The sequence below is a fragment of the Myotis yumanensis genome, unplaced genomic scaffold, assembly GCF_028538775.1.
Source record: "Myotis yumanensis isolate MYYU_CA2020_CCGP unplaced genomic scaffold, mMyoYum1.0.hap1 SCAF_16, whole genome shotgun sequence".
NCBI lineage: Eukaryota > Metazoa > Chordata > Mammalia > Chiroptera > Vespertilionidae > Myotis > Myotis yumanensis.
This window is the reverse complement of record NW_027223767.1, coordinates 14013427-14033336: the sequence shown is the minus strand read 5'-3', so window position 1 is coordinate 14033336 and position 19910 is coordinate 14013427. Positions and strand designations below refer to the sequence as shown.

The 19910-nt window shown below is 47.2% G+C and overlaps 1 protein-coding gene across 1 annotated transcript; it reads left to right on the top strand.

The window, feature by feature from the left end:
• Positions 1 to 1041: 1041 nt before the first annotated feature.
• LOC138994311 (polyunsaturated fatty acid lipoxygenase ALOX15-like) lies at positions 1042 to 11203 on the top strand. Its single transcript, XM_070394144.1, has 14 exons — positions 1042 to 1221; positions 2778 to 2982; positions 3224 to 3305; positions 3396 to 3518; positions 3679 to 3782; positions 3965 to 4125; positions 4771 to 4914; positions 6204 to 6413; positions 8520 to 8606; positions 8704 to 8873; positions 9052 to 9173; positions 9749 to 9849; positions 9979 to 10146; positions 10256 to 11203. The coding sequence occupies exons 1-14, from the start codon at positions 1087 to 1089 to the stop codon at positions 10433 to 10435; spliced, it is 1992 nt and encodes a 663-aa protein (XP_070250245.1). The 5' UTR covers positions 1042 to 1086; the 3' UTR covers positions 10436 to 11203.
• The last annotated feature ends 8707 nt before the right edge of the window (positions 11204 to 19910 follow it).

Genomic DNA, 19910 nt, shown 5'->3' with positions numbered 1-19910 from the left:
TGGGCAAACCTTGGCTTCTTGATGATACTGTGGAGTCACGGAGCAAACAACCCTAGAACCAATCTATCCTATGGTCTTCTTCTTTTCTGCAATAATAACTTTTCCTTATTGTTTGAGTCATTTTGAAATGATTTTTTTGGTTAATTGTGACTAATTAACCAATTGATTTTTGGGTTATTAACATTTACATTTATTTATTTCAAGTAACTCTATTTATTATTTAGTCTTTGCTTCTCAAAAAGTCACAACATAGCCAGTGGGAGCTCCTCAAATTGGACATCTTTCCCTATCAGAACTGTTTGTGACTTTCTTGAGAGCAAAGAACTTACAGGCATGTATGCGTAATCCATGGACAGCCAATAGTGCAGTGAAGGCCTGGGGAGGGGGCAGGAGTAGGGTGGAGGGGGACAATGGGGGAAAAGGAACATCTGTAATACCTTCAATAATAAAGGTAAATGAAAAAAAAGTTTGAATTTTCATCCTGCAGGCAACAGAGAGGTGGGGACTTGTAAGCTAGAAAGGAATGAGCCCCAGAGCCTTGCACAGAGAATAGACACAAGTGTTCCAACTTGGTTAAATTAATTTGGTGGCCTGAATGTACCTTCCTCAACTGCAGACCAGGCCTCCTTGCTTCCTCATCCACCCCAACAACCTTAAGCATGACCATTGGCGGGGGTGAACCAACCTGTGAGGCCAGCAAGTGTGTGTGTGTGTGTGTGTGTGTGTGTGTGTGTGTGTGTGTACTTCCCAGCCACACTCCATCTGCCTGCAGAGTGAGGCGTCAATTTTTTCTTCCTGCATGTTTTCGGCCCAAATCCTCTCTGCTTCCTCATTCCATCCTCCTCCCACAAAGATAAGGGTCTGCACCAGAAACCCGCCTAGACCCCGCATTCCTGAGCTGGGGCCCAGTTCTGGGCTGCCCAGAGCTTGTGGCCAGGCCGGGTTGGTTGGAGGCCTGCCATCCATCCACACCCTGCAAGTCTGCAATTTCAAAACAAGGCTTTAGGGGGGCGGGGTCTTGAGCCCTTTTATTAGGTACCTCCACTCCTCTTCCCCCTCAGAAGGCACGAAACGTCTTTGTGGAAGATGGGTGTCTACCGCATCCGCGTGTCCACGGGGTCCTCGCTCTTCGCGGGCTCCAACAACCAGGTGCAGCTGTGGCTGGTGGGCCAGCACGGGGAAGCCGAGCTCGGGAAGCGCCTGCGGCCGGCGCTGGGCAAGGTGAGCTGCGGAAGCTGGTCCCCAGCCCAGGGGACGTCACATTCCTGGGAAGAGAGGCGCTGGGCAGAGCGTGGCGCACAGCAGGCGCTCAATAAATGTCCCGGCCGCCTGGGATGGAAAGGATGCTCCTGCCCGCCCTTCTTCACAGAGCTCTCTCTCTCTTTTTGCAGATTGGCTGCTTGTCTCTGGTTTCCTTTATTTTATTTTGAAAGGAGAGAGAGAGAGAGAAAGAGAGAGGAAGACAGAGGAAAAGAGAGAGAGAGAGAGAGAGAGAGAGAGAGAGATTGATTTTGTTCCACTTACTCATGCGTGGTTGAGTCTTGTATGTGTCCTGACCCGGGATGAGCCTGGAACTTTGGGGTGTCAGGACACGCTCTAACCAAGGGAGCTACCTGGCCCGGGAAGTTTCCTCCATTCTGAGATTCTATTTCAAACCTCTTCCACCGAGGCGGGGCATGGGGGGTGGGGGTGGGGGGAGGAGAGAAACGAAGAGCTGAATTTCCTGGCCCCTTCCCCTCTCTCATCACACCTACCTGGTTCGCCCCGGGCTGCTGTTACTTTTCCTTCCCCATTTCCCATCGCCGTCGCCCACCCGCTCTTTCCAGGACCCCCAGATCCGGATGTCGGTCCTGCGGACGCCTCAAAGGAACCTGCCCAGGCGAGGTCCTCCCTTTCTCACCCCCACATCTCTCCGCTTGCCCCCCACCCCCCAACCCCCAGGGGTCCCGCGAGCATCCCGCTCTGTTCGCCTCCAACCAAGAATCCAGCGCTGTCAATTCTGCCTCCTGGACATTCCGGCATCCGGGTTCGGATGCCCGCCCCGCCCCCGACCACCAGTGTCCCGTGAACCTAGGTGACCACCTCCAGCCTCTTCCCAGCCCGGCCGCTTCCTCTCCTGCCCTTCCAAGCCCTCCTGCAGCCAGAACGACTTCTTCCAAATACATCCCCGCCCTTCACACGCCCCTCCCCGCAAACATTTGAATGGCTTCTGCCGGTTCTCAGGACCGAATTCTTGGATTACCCTTCGAGACTGTTCACTGTCTATTCACGCTCATCTCCCACGCTCTCTGTGCTGGGCACAGCCTCCGCGCTCTCGCTTCCTCTCCCTGGCACGCATTTCCCCAACCTCCCCCCTCTCTCACTTTCCCTGGTTAAACCCTCCACACCTAGGGGTCTCCGCTCACACCGAGCGGAGGGGCGCTGGAGTCTCTCGGCTGCAAGTGTCTGGTCAACAGTGTATCTCCCCGCGCAACGGTGCGCTTGCCCGCGGCGGTGCCCAGCGCCCAGCTCAGCGCTCGGTAGGATCAGTGACTACGAGGAGGAAAGAGGGCAGGAAGGAGTGAACCTTCCCTCCTCCGCCTCACCCGCGCTGAAGAACTCCACGGCCCATAATGGGGACGTGGGAACACCTGGTTGGCGCCCCCCTTTCTCTTTTTGGCTCCTTTGGCGCCGCTTTCCAGAGGCCCAGCAGAAGGGCCTGGGCGGGGAGCTGGGCTCAGTACAGTCCCCCCTCCAGGCGATCGCCATGGATGCTGAGCCCCTTGTGTCGCCTGCAGGAGACGGAGTTCCAGGCGGACGTGAAGGAGTACCTGGGGCCGCTGCTGTTTGTGAAAGTGCGCAAAAGGCACTTCCTGCAGGATGACGCCTGGTTCTGCAACTGGATCTCCGTGCAGGGCCCTGGGGCCGGAGGGGACGAGTTCAGGTTCCCGTGCTACCGCTGGGTGGAGGGCAGTGGCGTCTTGAGCCTCCCGGAGGGCACAGGTGAGCGCAGGGTGGGGTGTGAGGAGGCCTCTGGGGCCCAAGAGAGGCTGGGGCTGGGGGAGAGGAGGAGAGGGAACAGGGTGTGAGGGCAGGACCCGGAGGGGCGTGATGCTGAAGGGTCACCCTCCCCCGCAAGGGTGGGCTGAGAGGCACCCCTGGCAGGGACAGGGGAGGCGGGGAGAGGCTCTCAGGAGAAGCCTCATCGTCCATGCCCTTGTCTGCGCCCTCCTTCCTCCTCTAGGCCGCACGTTGGTAGAGGACCCTCAAGGCCTGTTCAAGAAACACAGGGAGGAGGAGCTGGAAGAGAGAAGGAAGCTGTACCGGTTAGCCTTACCCCGCCCTGACCCCTCCTGACCTGGCAGTGAGTCCTGGCCATTCCGGCATCAGTGCCTGATTTCATTTCTGCACCACAGATGGGGTAACTGGAAGGATGGGTTAATCCTGAATGTGGCTGCGGCCAAGTTAGATGACCTTCCGCTGGATGAGAGGTTTCTGGAGGACAAGAGAATTGACTTTGAGACTTCATTGGCCAAGGGGTGAGAACAGTTCGGGCTGGAGGAAAGGGAGGTATCCTGGTCGAGGGACTCCTATGAACGGAACAGGGACAGGGCTGGATTAGCCCAAGGGGGTTGCTGATAGTTACAATGTGTGATTTTGAGACTAACTTTCAAATGCTTCGCCTATCCTTACCTAAAGGCTGGCCAAATTAGCCATCAAAGACTCTCTAAACGTTCTTGTTCCCTGGAATGATCTGGATGACTTCAATAGGATCTTCTGGTATGACCACAGCAAGCTGGCTGGTCAGTATCCCTATCCCAGTACTACTCCCAGGACCCTTACCACCCAATCTAGGGAACCAGGGCTGGGATACCTGAGGTCTTGGTCCCTCTGGTGGGCTGGAGGCAAGAGGGAATGGTTTGGTGGGGGATAGAAGAACCAGGAGATCTGATCTCACAACCTGCTCCACAACTGCCACCCTCAGTGAAGGTGCGTGACTCCTGGAAGGAAGATGCCTTCTTTGGGTACCAGTTTCTCAACGGCGTCAACCCCATGCTGCTAAGGCGCTCCAGTCGCCTTCCTGCCCGCCTGGTGTTCCCTTCTGGGATGGAGGAGGTGCAGGCCCAGCTGGAGCAGGAGCTGCAGGTATGGACATAATGGCCCAAAGGAGGCCACACAGTGAAATGGGAGTGTGGTCAGTGTTTATACTGCTCTGAGCTATGAGCCCAATTTGCCCCCAGATGCAAGAGGGGATTCTACAGGGGAAATCTTGAGTGATCCTGGAGGCGTGCAACCGCATGGCCTTCCTCCTCGACTGAGAAAAGCATATTGTGGAGGAAGAGAGTGTGATGGGTGATAGATGCAATCAAACTGAAGAAATAACTGGGCCTCGGTGCTAAGGATTTGGGGGAGTGTGTAGCAAGAGAATGAGATCAGGGGTGGGCTTATTAATCAGAAGTCAACATGGATCAATTGATGGGTTGGGCAGAGAAAATTCATGGATTATAGGGTGAGACAGACTTGGGTTTGAACCCTGGCTGTGCTGTTTATAAACTGTGTGACTTCAGGCAAGTTACCTATCCTCTTTTATCATGTTTCCTTTTTTTATAAACCTGGAGTTAATTCAAGTGCTTGTAAGACTTATGTGAAGCAATAGCATGTGATTCATTGCCTGTTACAAAGTAGGTGATGGAGATAAGTTAGTTTCCTTCTTGTTCTTCTTCCTTTGGGCAATCAGGGTGGGAAGAAAATGCCTTATACTGATAGCCCTTGCCCTCTTCCTCCATCCAGGGAGGCACGCTGTTTGAAGCCGACTTCTCCCTGCTGGATCAGATCAAGGCTAACGTCATCCTATATAGCCAGCAATACCTGGCTGCCCCTCTGGTCATGCTCAAACTGCAGCCTGATGGGAAACTCTTGCCCATGGTCATCCAGGTGAGAGGACCCAGGATTTCTGCTCCCCCATTGTTGGCCCTCTCAGCTCAGCCCTTCACGGAAATTCACTAAGGACTCACCTGTGCTAAAGCCCTGGAGGTGGCAATGGGCAAAGGCAGAAAGGTGGGGTCTAGCTGGAGAGAGAGAGACTGGGAAAATCTAAATATGCTCCAGTACCGAGGAAGTACCTGAGGATGGAGATAGTGTGGGAGGGGTCATGGGAGGTGTGGTGGGCATGAGCCTTGGTGAAGGAGCAGGACCTCCTCCCAGGGAAAGATGGTTGGGCAGAGATGGGGTGTGCAGAGTGTGAGAAGTTAGATTGTCAGTGGACAATTGGGCTGGCGTGCTGGGGGGTAATGTGAGGTGAGAGGGCCCAGACTGTAGCGGGTGGTGGATGCCGAATCAAGAAGTATGAAGACAAGAAGCTGGTGTAGGCTGTTGTGAAACATGCTAGATCCAGAGATTAGGGTGACATGTTACAGCCATTGCCCAAGAGGGGGGTAATGGACTCAGTTGTGGGGAATAGCTGTGGAGGTGCAGAGGAAAGCTAGATGGGCATGCAGAGGAAAATTAAACTGGCCTGGAAAGAGAAAAGGAAGAGTTAGGCAAGACACCTGCAGAAATAGGACAAATAAAGGAGAAAAAATGCTCAGAGGGGCTTTTGTCTGGCCAATTATGAGGTCACTAGAGGCCAGATGCACGAAACTGTGCAAGAGTTGGCCTTTCTTCCCCTGACTGCCGGCAGCGGCTCCCCTCTGGCACCCGGGACCCGGGCTTCTCTTGCAGCCCCAGCTTTGTCTGGAAGGTCATCTGGAAGGACGTCTGGTCTAATTAGCATATTATGATTTTATTATTATAGATGGGGAGACACTCAAATTGTTACATCTAGCCAGTGACTAGCTGAGAACTGGAGACTTAATCAGCTGAATAGGGGTGGTGTTGAAAGATTAGAGAGAAGCTGAACTTTCTGAAAAAGTGTGGGATAAAGGAAGCAGAGGGTTTGAATCTTGTCCACACTGAGGGGAGTGAAAGGGCAAGTGGAGGCCAGGAAGTCAGTAGAAGAGGAGCTTGTGCGGAAGGCCGGGCAGTGCAGCATGTACATTGTTAATGCACTGAGTGGGTAGGAAAGTCAGGAGAAGGAATAGTGGCTGCTGGGAGGAGCAGCAGTGAGATGGAGAAAGCTAAGCAAATTTGAGGAAGAAGGGAGCGGTTAAATATGCAAAAGGCGGGGAATCTGCTGGGCACCTGGCCACTCATCCTCTTTCCCCCACACTCTATCCTCTCTCCAGCTCCAATTGCCAAGCACTGGCTCCCCACCACCACCACTTTTCCTGCCCACGGACCCCCCGATGGCCTGGCTCCTGGCCAAATGCTGGGTCCGGAGCTCTGACTTCCAGCTTCACGAGCTTGTCTCTCATCTTCTGAGGGGACATTTGATGGCTGAGGTTATCGCTATGGCCACCATGAGATGCCTTCCATCGATACACCCTATCTTCAAGGTAATACCTTATCCCCTTCTCTCCTGCCTGCCTCTCTGCCCCATGGCACAGTCCTGCCTCTGGAGGCACCCTCTCTGTGGAGTCTTAGGGTGTGGGGAAAAGCCAACCAATGAGAGACAAAGGAGCAAGAGAGTGATGTGGCTTGCTCTGCATTTTCTTTTTTTCTTTTTTTTTTTTTAATATATTTTATTGATTTTTCACAGAAAGGAAGGGAGAGAGATAGAGAGCCAGAAACATCGATGAGAGAGAAACACCGATTAGCTGCCTCCTGCACATCTCCTACGGGGGATGTGCCCGCAACCAAGGTACATGCCCTTGACCGGAATCGAACCTGGGACCCTTCAGTCCGCAGGCCGACGCTCTATCCACCGAGCCAAACCGGTTTTGGCGTTGCTCTGCATTTTCAACAGGTGACATCACCTCCCAAGGAGGTGGAAATGATTCATTGGCAAGGTGGGGGATGAGGGGGTAAGAGGTCAGAAGTCTTACTCTTTTTATGTATAAAGCACAGATAGATGAAAATACAGTATATAGACAGTGCACACAAATGACTGAGGATTCCATGGCAAAAGGGAAGCCCAAGCAAATAACATAGAAGACTTTTCCAGCCAGTTTTGACCTGGGCTAAAATAGTAACACACAGGCCAGTTAGACATGCTCAGGTCCACAACAGTGGCCTGTTTTTTTTTAAACAGACAATTTGAACTGAGTATTTACCCATTAACTTTTCTTCCTGGGCACCTCCAATGGGGCAAGAACCATTCTTTTTTATTTTTCTTTTCGTAAAATATTTTTATTGATTTCAGAGAGGAAGGGAGAGGAATAGAGAGATAGAAACATCAATGATGAGAGAGAATCATTGATCGGCTGCCTCCTGCCCGCCCCCTACTGGGGATCGAGCCTACAACCCAGGCATGTGCCCTTGGCCGGAACTGAACCTAGGACCCTTCAGTCCATAGGCTGACGCTCTATCCACTGAGCCAAATCAGCTAGGGCACAAGAACCATTGTAGATGATTGTGCTAAGCAAGACAGAGGTCCTGATCTTTGGGGATTTTCATTTCCATTTCGGGCTACCAGACAATAAAGACTGTATTATGACAGATCAGCGGTGATAAGTACAATGCAGAGAATCCAAGCAGAGCAATGTGATGTGGAGTTCAGACTGAGTGGCCAGGAAAGGCTCCCTTGTTGAGATGACATAGAGAATGAGGCTCTGAGGAGCCGGCCTTGAGATGTTCAAGATGCACATTGTTCTGGGCCGAGCTAACAGCTGAGAACAGTGCGGCGGTGTCAAGGCAGGAGCAAGCATGGCCTGTTTGAAGAACAGAAAGGAGGTGAGTGTAATGGCCAAAAGGGAGAAGAGAGGAGAGGAAGTTCTGCAGGTAGGCGGGGTAGAGCATGCATTCCAATGGAGGCAATTAGACCCCGCCCAGGGGGTGAAAGTGGGTCCCAGAACCATGGAAAACTTCTAGGGTGCAAAAACTTAGAATATTTTATGTATAAAGCACATATATACAGCTCTAGCCAGTTTGGCTCAATGGATAGAGCGTTGGCCTACACACTAAGGGGTCCCAGGTTCAATCAGTTCTGGTTAAGGGCACATGTTGGGATTGTGGGCTTGATCCCTAGTAGGGGGTGTGCAGGAGGCAGCCGGTCAATGATTCTTTCTCATCATTGATATTTCTATCTCTCTCTCCCTCTCTCTTCCTCTCCGAAGTCAATAAAAAAATAAAAAAAGCACACACACATATATAGTACATAACAGATACAGTATATTGTAGCATTACAATTTCCTGGGGGCGGGGAGAGGAAACACTATCTGAAGAGGTTCTGTAGAGGAGTGATAATGAAAAAAGGTTGAGAAACATTGAATTTGAACAGTCTTATATGAAATGAAAAGGAGAATTATCATACAGCCATAAGTCAATGGTTTGTGGAATGAATTACAATTTGACTGAACACTCTTGGTGTCGAGGGACCACCGAACTTCATGTCTCTGCTTTTCCTGAAGACCTGGCACCTTTCCTGTTCTTCAGCTCCAATTTCCTGCAGGGACTTGCCGCAGGTCTCTCCTGACTTGTCCTTCCCCGCTTTCTTCCTCCAGCTGATAATCCCCCACCTGCGTTACACCATGGAAATTAATGTGCGGGCCAGGAATGGGCTGGTCTCCGACATGGGCGTTTTTGACCAGGTATGCAGAGAGAAGGGGGCTCCTGGAGCTCATGCTCCTTCTGGCTCTGGCCTCTGGCAGGTGGAGTTGCCTGATCCTGCCCATTCTTGCTTCTCAGGTGGTGAGCACCGGTGGGGGAGGCCACGTGGAGCTGCTTAAGCGTGCTAGAGCGTCTTTAACCTATAGATCATTCTGTCCCCCTGATGACCTGTCTGACCGGGGGCTTCTGGGAGTCAAGTCTTCTTACTATGCTCAGGATGCTCTGCGGCTCTGGGAAATCATGTATCGGTGAGGCAAGGGGAAGGCAGGGCTTGGGGGGAGGGTGGGCGGTCAGGGAGTGGCTTGAGAGAACAGATGATCTGTGTTGGAGGGCTGGGTGCCCTGACCTGGCCATGTGGGCAAGGAGCAGAGGGCCTGGAGCTCCCTGTCAGCTTCAGCTCTCTTGGCCCAACCCCTTGGCTGACAGCTATGTGGAGGGAATTGTGAGTCTTCACTGTAAGACGGACAAGGCAGTGAAAGAGGACCTTGAACTGCAGACCTGGTGTCGAGAGATCACTGAGATTGGCCTGCTAGGGGCCCAGGACCAAGGTGAGTTGAGCCCCTCCCCCGAGACCTCCAGTGTGGAAGATTCCTCCTGGGAACATCCCCTGAACCCTCCCTGCTTCTATGAAACTGTCCAGAAGCATGTCCAACCCCTATTATAATGCCCATGGCCTCTTCAGATTCTTATGCAAGAAGAATCCCTCTAGGTCCCAGATGCAGTGGGACCAGTGGTTGCTCATAAATACTTAACAACTGGCTCTCTGAAACAAACAAACAAACAAACAAAACACCCTGGTTTGTAGCATTTGCACATTTCCATGGTGTCAATATTTTCACTGTAGCTCCCGGTGTGATGTCAACCAGCTTGCCACATACCTGAACATTTAACATAACTGACTCGTGTGAGCCAGTGTGAGCCATACCAGTACCCCACTGAGTAGGGCCCTCCCAGGAGACCTCCCCGTTTCTCCCACCACAACTCATGCTCATGTCAGTTCCCACAATAGTTCCTCAGAGTCCTTGACACCCTTTCTTCCCTCTCTTATTCTCTCTTCTCAGCCTCTCTGAGCTCTGTTTCTGTTCCTTGCCTCCCAGCTTCTAACTCTCCTTGCCTCTTGCAGGATTTCCCATGTCCTTAGAGACCCGGGACCAGCTTTGCCACTTTGTCACCATGTGCATCTTCACCTGCACTGGCCAGCATGCCTCCGTCCACCTGGGCCAGGTACTTGTTACTGGGGGGCCCTGGGCATTTCTACCTGGTGTGAGGGCGGGGGGTGGGGAGCTGTGTGCAGGTGGCTAAGGGGTTTTTATGCTTAGCAGACTTTGATTCTGGATATCTGCCCCTTCTTAGCTGGATTGGTATGCTTGGGTCCCTAATGCACCCTGCACAATGCGGCAGCCCCCACCGACCACCAAGGATGTGACACTGGAGACGGTGATGGCAACACTGCCCAACTTTCATCAGGCTTCTCTCCAGATGTCCCTGACCTGGCAACTGGGCAGACGTCAGCCAATTAGTGTGAGAGCCCGGTGGCCTGGTCCCTGAGGAAGGGGGCAGCTGTGGGGAGGTGTGGCGCTCCAACCTGGGGTTCATAAGGCTCTCAGCTGCTTTTCTCTCTCCATCTCAGGTGGCTCTGGGCCAGCATGAGGAGGAGTATTTTTCAGGCCCTGAGCCCAAGGCTGTGCTGAAGAAGTTCAGGGAGGAGCTGGCTGCCCTGGATAAGGAAATTGAGATCCGGAATGCAAAGCTCTATATGCCCTACGAGTACCTGCGACCCAGCAGAGTGGAAAACAGTGTGGCCATATGAGCACCCCCCGCCTGTGGTTGTCTCAGCATCTCTTCCCCCAACCCACAGCCCCATCCCTTAGAGCTTTCATCCTCAGCCAGGCCCCTTTCTATCTGTACCCTCCCTAGAGAATTCCTTTTGCTTTGTGTGTGCCCACAGTGAACACATTGTACTCTAGACCCACCACCTAGGGGTCTCCTTTCCCTTAATTCCTCCCTCTTTTCCTATTGTCCTCCCTTCCTCCCTCATCACTGGGTTCTCCCAAAGGGCAGATAGTAGTCACATTTCTATAAATGGTTTCACTGGACGAGGCAATAATACATATTACTCCACATCCTCATAATTTTGAGTTTAACGATAAAAAAAGATATTTTAGACTAGTGAAAGAAATGAAATTAGATAAAACTATCCTAAATCAAACATTGGCCAAAGAATATACAGTACGTCCTTTTAACTCGGTGGGATTTAACACGTCCTGAAGCCAGACACAACACAGGGCAGACCATGGACATGGCAGTTCTCAAGATTTTCACTTTGTGGTTCACTTAGAAAACGATACGTGGAATTAAAGTGGTTAAACCGAAGAAGCTGCTCCCAATTGGAGGGATTTGGCCTTGGGGCTTCAGTCTGAGGGGTCCATACTTATAACCCATTTGCAGTTCACCAGCTGGGAGGCTCAAATAAAAATAATGAACTGGAAAGATAGTAAAAATCTCATGGTTATTTTAATGAGGGACAACAAAGGAAACAATACACTTCAACTTCTGTATTAAATTTTGGAAAAATAAACTTGGAAGTTTCTTTCTTTCTCCCCCGCCACCCCCCCCCAAATATATTTTTATTGATTTCATAGAGGAAGCTGCCTCCTGCACACCCCTTACTGGGTATCAAACCCACAACCTGAGCACGTGCCCTTGGGCAGAATTGAACCTAGGATCCTTCAGTCTGTAGGCCAAGGCTCCACTGAGCCAAACCAGCTAGGGCGGAAGTTTGTTTCTTAATATGATCATCTGTAGATATATATTTTTTAAACCTTTATTGTTGACAGTATTACAGATATCCCTCTTTTTCCCTTCATCTTCCCCCTCTACCTGGTTCCCCGCCTCACCCCAGGCCTTAATCACCCTATTGTCTGGGAAATGGATTATTTCCAATTTGTCAATACTACCTTTGTGACCTGGTGCAAAGTCAATTTTTTACACTTTATTTTTATTTTATTTATTTATTTTCTCAAAGTGAATTTTTATAATGTGCTTTATGTGCCTGAAAAAATTTATATTCCAGATCAGCTGGTGTGGCTCAGTGGATAAGTGTTGACCTATGAACCAGGAGGTCACAGTTCAATTTCCAGTCAGGGCACATACCCCAGTTGCAGGCTGGATCCCCTGTAGGGAACATGAAGGAAGAAGCTGATTGATTATTCTCTCTTATCATTAATGTTTCTCTCTCTCTCTCTTCCTCTCCCTTCCTCTCTGAAATCAATAAAAAATTTTTCTTTTTTTTCTTTTTTTCTTTTTTTTTATTGCTTAAAGCATTACAAAGGGTATTACATAAAAAAATTTACATTCCATGCTTTTTGGGAGCAGGGTTACATATTTCTGTTAGATCAATCTTTTAATTATGTGGTTCAAATGATCTATATTCTTTTTAAATTGTTTTATTGCTTAAAGTAAAACAAAGAGTATTAGATATGTGTCCTTATTTTTTTTCTCCCCTTGACCTCCCCCTGGCCTCCCATAGCCCGCAGTGTCTTGTGTCCATTGGTTATGCTTATATGCATGCATACAAGTCCTTCTGTTGTTCTCTTACTCACCCCGCCAACCCTCCCCGGCCTTCCCACTTTAGTTTGACAGTCTGTTCGATGTTGCTCTGCTTTCATATCTATTTTTGTTCATCAGTTTATAATGGTCTTTATCATCCATAAATGAGTGAGATCATGTGGTATTTTTCTTTCATTAACTGGCTTATTTCACTTAGCATAATGCTCTCCAGTTCCATCTATGCTGTTGCAAATGGTAAGAATTCCTTCTTCTTCTTCTTCTTTTTTTTTTTTTACAGCAGCATAGTATTCCATCGTGTAGATGTACCACAGTTTTCTAATCCATTCATCTGCTGATGGGCACTTAGGCTGTTTCCAGATCTTAGCTATGATAAATTGTGCTGCTATGAACATAGGGTTGCATATATCCTTTCTGATTGGTGTTTCTGGTTTCTTGGGATATATTCCTAGAAGTGGGATCACTGAGTCAAATGGGAGTTCCATTTTTAATTTCTTGAGGAAACTCCATACTGTCTTCCATAGTGGCTGCACCAGTCTGCATTCTCACCAGCAGTGCATGAGTGTTCCTTTTCTCCACATCCTCTCCAGGACTTGTCATTTGTTGATTTGTTGATGATAGCCATTCTGACAGGTGTGAGATGGTACCTCATTGTTGTTTTGATTTGCATCTCTCGGATGATTAGTGACTTTGAGCATGTTTTCATATGTCTCTTGGCTTTCTGAATGTCCTCTTTTGAAAGGTGTCTCTTTAGGTCCTTTGCCCATTTTTTGATTGGATTGTTTATCTTCTTTTTGTTAAGTTGTATGAGTTCCCTATAAATGTTGGAGATTAAACCCTTATCGCTGATAACATTGGCAAATATGTTCTCCCATGCAGTGGGTTTTCTTGTTTTGTTGATGGTTTCTTTTGCTGTGCAGAAGCTTTTTATTTTGATGTAATCCCATTTGTTTATTTTCTCTTTAGTTTCCATGCCCTAGGAGCTGTATCAGTGAAGAAATTGCTTCAGCATATGTCTGAGATTTTGTTGCGTTTGGATTCCTCTAGTATTTTTATGGTTTCCCGTCATATATTTAAGTCCTTTATCCATTTTGAGTTTATTTTTGTGTATGGTGTAAGTTGGTGGTCTAGTTTCATTTTTTTGCATGTATCTGTCCAATTTTCCCAACACCATTTATTAAAGAGACGGTCTTGGCTCCAATGTATGTTCTTGCCTCCTTTGTCAAATATTAATTGAGCATATTGGTTCGGGTCGATTTCTGGGCTTTCTATTCTATTCCATTGATCTATATGTCTGTTCTTGTGCGAGTACCAGGCAGTTTTGAGAACCGTGGCTTTGTAATACAGCTTGATATCTGGTATTGAGATCCCACCTACTTTGTTCTTCTTTCTCAGGATTGCTGAAGCTATTTGGGGTCTTTTTTTTAATTCCAGATGAATTTTTGGAGAGTTCGTTCTAGGTCTGTGAAACATGCCTTTGGTAATTAAATGGGGAGTGCATTGAATTTATAGATTGCTTTGGGTAGTATGGACATTTTAATGATGTTGATTCTACCAATCCATGAACATGGTATATTCTTCCATCTGTTTATGTCTTCCTCTATCTCTTTTTTCAATGTCCTGTAATTTTCTGAGCAGAGGTCTTTTACTTCTTTAGTTACGTTTATTCCTAGGTAGCTTAATTTTTTTGTGTGATGGTAAATGGGATTGCTTTTTTAGTCTCTCTTTCTGTAAGTTCACTATTGGTGTATAGAAATGACATAGATTTCTTGGCATTAATTTTGTATCCTGCTACATTGCCAAATTCATTTATTAAGTCTAATAGTTTTTTGATGGAGTCTTTAGGGTTTTTTATGTATAATATCATGTCATCTGCGAAAAAGGACAGTTTTACTTCTTCTTTTCCAATTTTGATGCCTTTTATTTCTTCTTCTTGTCTAATTGCAATGGCTAATACTTCCAGTACTATGTTGAACAGGAGTGGTGAGAGTGGGCATCCCTGTCTTGTTCCTGTTCTTAGGTGAAATGGTGTTAGTTTTTGTCCATTGAGTATGATGTTGGCTGTGGGTTTGTCATATATGGTTTTTATTATGTTGAGGTATGATCCTTCTATTCCCACTTTGCTGAGAGTTTTTATCAAAAATGGGTGTTGGATTTTGTCAAATGCTTTTTCTGCATCAATTGAAATGACTTTGTGGTTTTTTTCTTTCAATTTGTTTATGTGATGTATCACGTTTATTGATTTGCGTATATTGTACCATCCTTGCATCCCTGGGATAAATCCTACTTGGTCATGGTGTATGATCTTTCTGATGTACTGCTGGATCCGATTTGCTAAGATTTTGTTGAGGATTTTGGCATCTATGTTCATGAGGGATATTGGCCTGTAATTCTCTTTCATTGTGTTGTCTTTCCCTGGTTTTGGTATTAGGGTGATGCTGGCTTCATAGAATGAGTTTGGAAGTGTTCCTTCCTCTTGAATTTTTTGTAGTAGTCTGAGGAGGATAGGTTTTAGTTTTTCCTTGAATGTTTGGTAAAACTCCCCTGTGAAGCCATCTGGTCCTGGGCTTTTATTTGCTGGAAGCTTTTTGATGACTGCTTCAATTTCTTCCATAGTTATTGGCCTATTAAGATTTTTAGATTCTTCCTGATTGAGTTTTGGAATGTTGTATTTTTCTAGGAATTTGTCCATTTCCTCCAGGTTGTCTAGTTTGTTGGAGTAGAGTTGTCCATAGTATTTTTTTTAACAATCATTAGTATTTCTGTGGGGTCTGTTGTTATTTCGCCTCTATCATTTCTGATTTTATTTGGGTTCTCTCTCTTTGCTTCTTGGTGAGCCTGGCTAGAGGTTCATCAATCTTGTTTATCCTTTCAAAGAACCAGCTCTTGGTTTCATTGATTTTTTGTATTGTTTTTTTGGTCTCTATGTCATTTATTTCTGCTCTAATCTTTATTATCTCCTTCCTTCTGCTCACTCTGGGCTTTTCTTGTTGCTCTCTTTCTAGTTCTTTGAGATGTAGAGTTAGATGATTTACTACCATTTTTTCTTGTTTTTTGAGATAGGCCTGTAGAGCTATAAATTTCCCTCTCAGGATTGCTTTCATTATGTCCCATAGGTTTTGGATTGTTGTGTTTTCATTGTCATTAGCTTCCAGGATGTTTTTAATTTCTTCTTTGATCTCATTGGTAACCCAATCTATATTTAATAACATGCTATTCAGCTTCCAGGTGTTTGAGTATTTTGAGTTGTTTTTATTGTAGTTTATTTCTAATATTATGCCATTGTGGTCTGAGAAGATGCTTGGTATGATTTCAATCTTCTTGAATTTGGGGAGACTTTGTTTGTGACCCAATATGTGGTTTATTTTTGAAAATGTCCCATGAGCACTTGAGAAGAACGTATATTCCGTGGCTTTGGGGTGAAATGTTCTGAAGATGTCAATTAAGTCCATCTGATCTTGTGAGTCATTTAGGATTGCTGTTTCTTTGCCGATTTTTTGTCTAGAGGATTTATCCAGTGATATCAGTGGTGTATTAAAATCCCCTACCATGATTGTATTGTTGTCGATCTCTCCCTTGATATCTTCCAGGAGTTTTTTTTTTTATGTATTTGGGTGCTACTGCATTGGGTGCATATATATTTATCAGGGTTATATCCTCTTGTTGTATTGATCCCTTTAGTATTATGAAATGGCCTCCCTTATCTCTTGTTATGGCCTTCACTTTGAGGTCTATTTTGTCCGATAGAAGTATTGCTACCCCAGCTTTTTTTTCATTTCCATTTGCCTGAAGGATATTTTTCCATCCCTCCACTTTCAGTCTGTGTGAGTCCCTTATTCTGAAGTGGGTCTCTTGTAGGCAGCAAATATATGGGTCATGTTTTTTTATCCATTCAGCCACTCGATGTCTTTTGATTGGAGCATTTAGTCCATTTACGTTTAAAGTTATTATTGAAAGGTACTTGTTTGTAGCCATTTCTATTTTTTGTGGCGGTTTTCTTTCTGAGCTTTTTATTTCTTCTTTTTACACCAGTCCCTTTAGCATTTCTTGCATTGCTGGCTTGGTGGTGATAAACTCCCTTAGCCTTTTTTTGTCTGTGAAGCTTCTTATTTCCCCTTCAATTTTGAATGATAGCCTTGCTGGATAGAGTATTCTTGGATTCAGTCCTTTGCTTTGCATCACTTTGTAAATTTCCGTCCATTCTTTTCTGGCCTGATGTGTTTCTGTTGAGAAATCATTTGATAATCTAATGGGAGATCCCTTGTATGTAACTTTTCGTCTCTCTCTTGCAGTCTTTAAGATTCTCTCTTTGTCCTGAACATTTGCCATGTGTTTTGGTGTGGGTCTTTTCGGGTTCACCTTGCTTGGGACTCTCTGTGCTCTTGTGACTTTTTTATTCCTCACCTCAGGGAACTTTTCTGATATTATTCCTTCAAATAGGTTTTCTAACCCTTGTTCCTCTTTCTGTTGTTCTGGCATCCCTATTATTCGTATGTTGTTTCATTTCATGTTGTCCCATTGCTCCCTTAGGCTCTCCTCCTGTCTTGTAATTTTTTTCTCCAATTGCAGTTCAGTTTGGGTGCGTTTTGCTTCCCTGTCTTCTAATTCGCTAATTCGGTCCTCCTCTTCTCCTAGTCTACTGTTGAAACTTTCAATGGTGTTTTTTATTGCAGCTATATTACTCTTCATTTCTTCTTGGTTCTTACATAATTTATTGATTTTTTTCATCCGTTTCTTTTTGATTCTTACATAAGTTGTTGATTTTTTCATCTGTTTCTTCTTGATTCTTGCATAAGTTGTTGATTTTCTCCTCCATCTGGTTTATGCATTCTAGGACCCTTAATCTGAATTCTTTTTCTGTCATGCTGAATGCCTCTGTTTCACTTAGCTGCTTTTCTGGCGAGTCCTTTTCTTTTCTTTCGGGGTTTCTTTGTCTACCCATGTTTGATCTCACTGACATATCTAGATGTTGAGTCATTCAGGGGCTCCTCCTTGGGTGGCAGTGGCTCCTCGGGTTGTGGTTGCTCCTCGGGTGGTTGTGTTAGCAGCTGCTCCTCAGTTGGCAGGAGCTCCTGTGGTGGGTGCTGTTCACAGCTGTGGTGGCTCCTTTGGCTGGTGGGGGGAGGCTTCACACACAGTTGCTGTTCCTCAGACAGAGGGCGTGCTGATCACGAGGCTGCTGTTCCTTGTATGGGGGCGGGCTACATACGCAGCTGCTACTCCTTGAACTGTGGCGGACTGCTCACATGGCTGCTGATCCTTGGATGGGTGCTGGCTGCACGCTACTGTTGTTCCTCTGATGTGGTGGGCTGCTTGTGGGGCTACTGCTCCTAGGACTTGGGCAGGTTGATTGCAAGTCTGCCGCTCCTCAGACGGGTGTGGGCTGCTTGCGAGGCTGCTGCTCTTTGGACGGGAGTGAGCTGCTCCTCGTCGGACGGGGACATGCCACTCACCCGGCTGCTACTCGTTGGGCAGGTGCAGGCTGTTGTTGCTCTGCTCCTCGGACCGGTGCGTGCTGCGCAGGGCTGCCGCTCCTTGGACGTGGGAGGTCTGCTCGTGTGGCTGCTGCTCCTCGGACCGGGGTGGGCTGCCGCTGCTCCTTGAATGGGGCCGGGCCACTCACAGACTGCTGCTCCTTGGATGGGGGCGGGCTGCTCACACAGCTGCTGTTCCTCGGATTGGGCAGGCTGCTCATGCAGCTGCTGCTGCTTGGGCGAGTGCAAGATGCTTGTGCAGCTGCTGCTCCTCGGACTTGTGCTGGCTGTGCGCAGCTGCTGTTCCTCGGATGGGGGTGGGCTGTGCAGGGCTGCCACTCCTCAGACGTAGGAAGACTGCTCGTGCTGCTGCTCCTCGGACAGGTTGGACTGCTCGCGTGGTTGCTGCTCCTTGGATGGGGAAGCGGGCTGCTTACACAGCTGCTGCTCCTTGGACAGGGGCAAGCCACATGAGGCTGCTGCTCTTAGGCTCGAGGCAGGCTGCTCACAGGGCTGATGCTCCCTGGACAAGAGCACGCCGCTCACGTGTCTGCTTTCCAGGGGAACTCTGCCCTTCCTGGCTGCAAACTCTCTCACCTTCGCCAATTTGGGGTGGGTGTTATTAGTTTCAGCTGCTCACTCCATTTGCTCCGGGACAAGCCCTGGGACGCTTCTGCCTATTCAGCCGCCATCTTGGCTCCTCTTCAGTGAGTTTAATAAGATTCATTATATTAGTGACAAGGAAAAAATTCTGGATGTTCTCAATTAGAGAAGCCAGAGAGTGAGAGAAAGAGACAGAGCAGTTAGCCTGTAATAGCTGGGAGCCAGCAGACTGAAGGGTCTTGGGTTTGACTCTGGTGAAGGGCACATGCCTAGTTTGCAGGCTAGGTCCCTGTCCTCGGTTCAGGTAAGTGTGGGAGGCAACCAATTGATGTGTCTCTCTCACATCGATGTTTCTCCCTCTCTGTCTCTCCCCTTCTCTTCCACTCTATCTAAAAATCAATAGAAAACTATCCTTGGGTGAGGATTAACAACAGGGAAAGATTTAGTGAGAAGAATGGCACTGCCACCTGCTGTGAAACCTCAGGCAAGTTAGCTGAGCTCTTTGAGTCTTGCTTTTTTTCTGTGAAAAATGAGTTGCAAGGAGAAAATTAAGTTATAAAATGCTTAACACAAAGAGCTGGCATTTGGTGGCACTCAATAAATATTGCCCATTATTATAATAAATACTAGTGTGTATATATATATATATATATATATATATATATATATATATAATCATCAGGTGAAAATACAATGTGAAACAACAATAAAATAATCTAAAGCATTAAGACATTAACAGGAATTGTGCAGGGCCTTCCAACGTTCCATTTCCCCATCTAATCATAAATGGATCAACTTACTAATTTCTAGATAGAAAGATAAAATATTGCAAAGGCACATATTCTGCTGAATTAATCTAAAATTAACTTATTGAAAGTGAAAATCATAGCAGGATTTTGGAAAAACAAAACTATTCTAATTTTATCTAAAAATAAATAAGAAAATAAGTCAGGAAACAGTTGAAAAGAATATAAGAAGGGGACACTATTTCTACATGCACAGAAAAATATTAGAAGCAATTATACTAATATGTTGCATGTGATTGTTTCTGGGTGATGGGATTCCAGGTGATTTTATTTCTGTTTCTCAGTGAACTGAGATCCAGGACTTCTCCTGAGTAAGAATCACTCTTTCCTCTCAATATCCCAAGGGCACAGCCCAGGACTTGGGGCCCAGAAGACCTGGTACTGTCTGCCTAAGGGGAGATCATTTGGCTAAGCCTCCAGCAAGGTTTGGCTTCCCCCAAGCTCCTCTGTGTGCACGCACACAGACACATACACAGACACACACACACACACACACACACACTCAAATGACTTTGGGTGGAAGTGGAAGAAAAGCAGACACCTTTCAGGTGACAATAGGAAGAAAAAGGAGGTTGGAGGAACTTCTGCCTTGTGACTATCCTCCTCCTACTTTATAGCAACTACCCTTCATGAGCCGGAACAGCCCTAAGAAGCACTTGCTGCAATAGTCCATTGTGCAGGCAGGAGAGAGACAGGCCCTGACAGGCACAATGACTTATCCAGGATCAAGAAGAGGTAAGAATGAGGGGTTGAGTCTGAGTCCAGGTCTGTCTCCTCAAATCTGGGATCCTGGCTGTAGCCAGACCTTCTAGGGGCTGTGGAGAGGGTGTGTTGG

Excerpts from the sequence above, each read along its gene's own strand:
- LOC138994311 (XM_070394144.1), top strand. The coding sequence starts at position 1,087 with ATGGGTGTCTACCGCATCCGCGTGTCCACGGGGTCCTCGCTCTTCGCG. Across the intron at positions 2,983-3,223 it reads GAGCCTCCCGGAGGGCACAG|GCCGCACGTTGGTAGAGGAC; the intron begins GTGAGCGCAGGG and ends TTCCTCCTCTAG. Across the intron at positions 6,414-8,519 it reads CGATACACCCTATCTTCAAG|CTGATAATCCCCCACCTGCG; the intron begins GTAATACCTTAT and ends TTCTTCCTCCAG.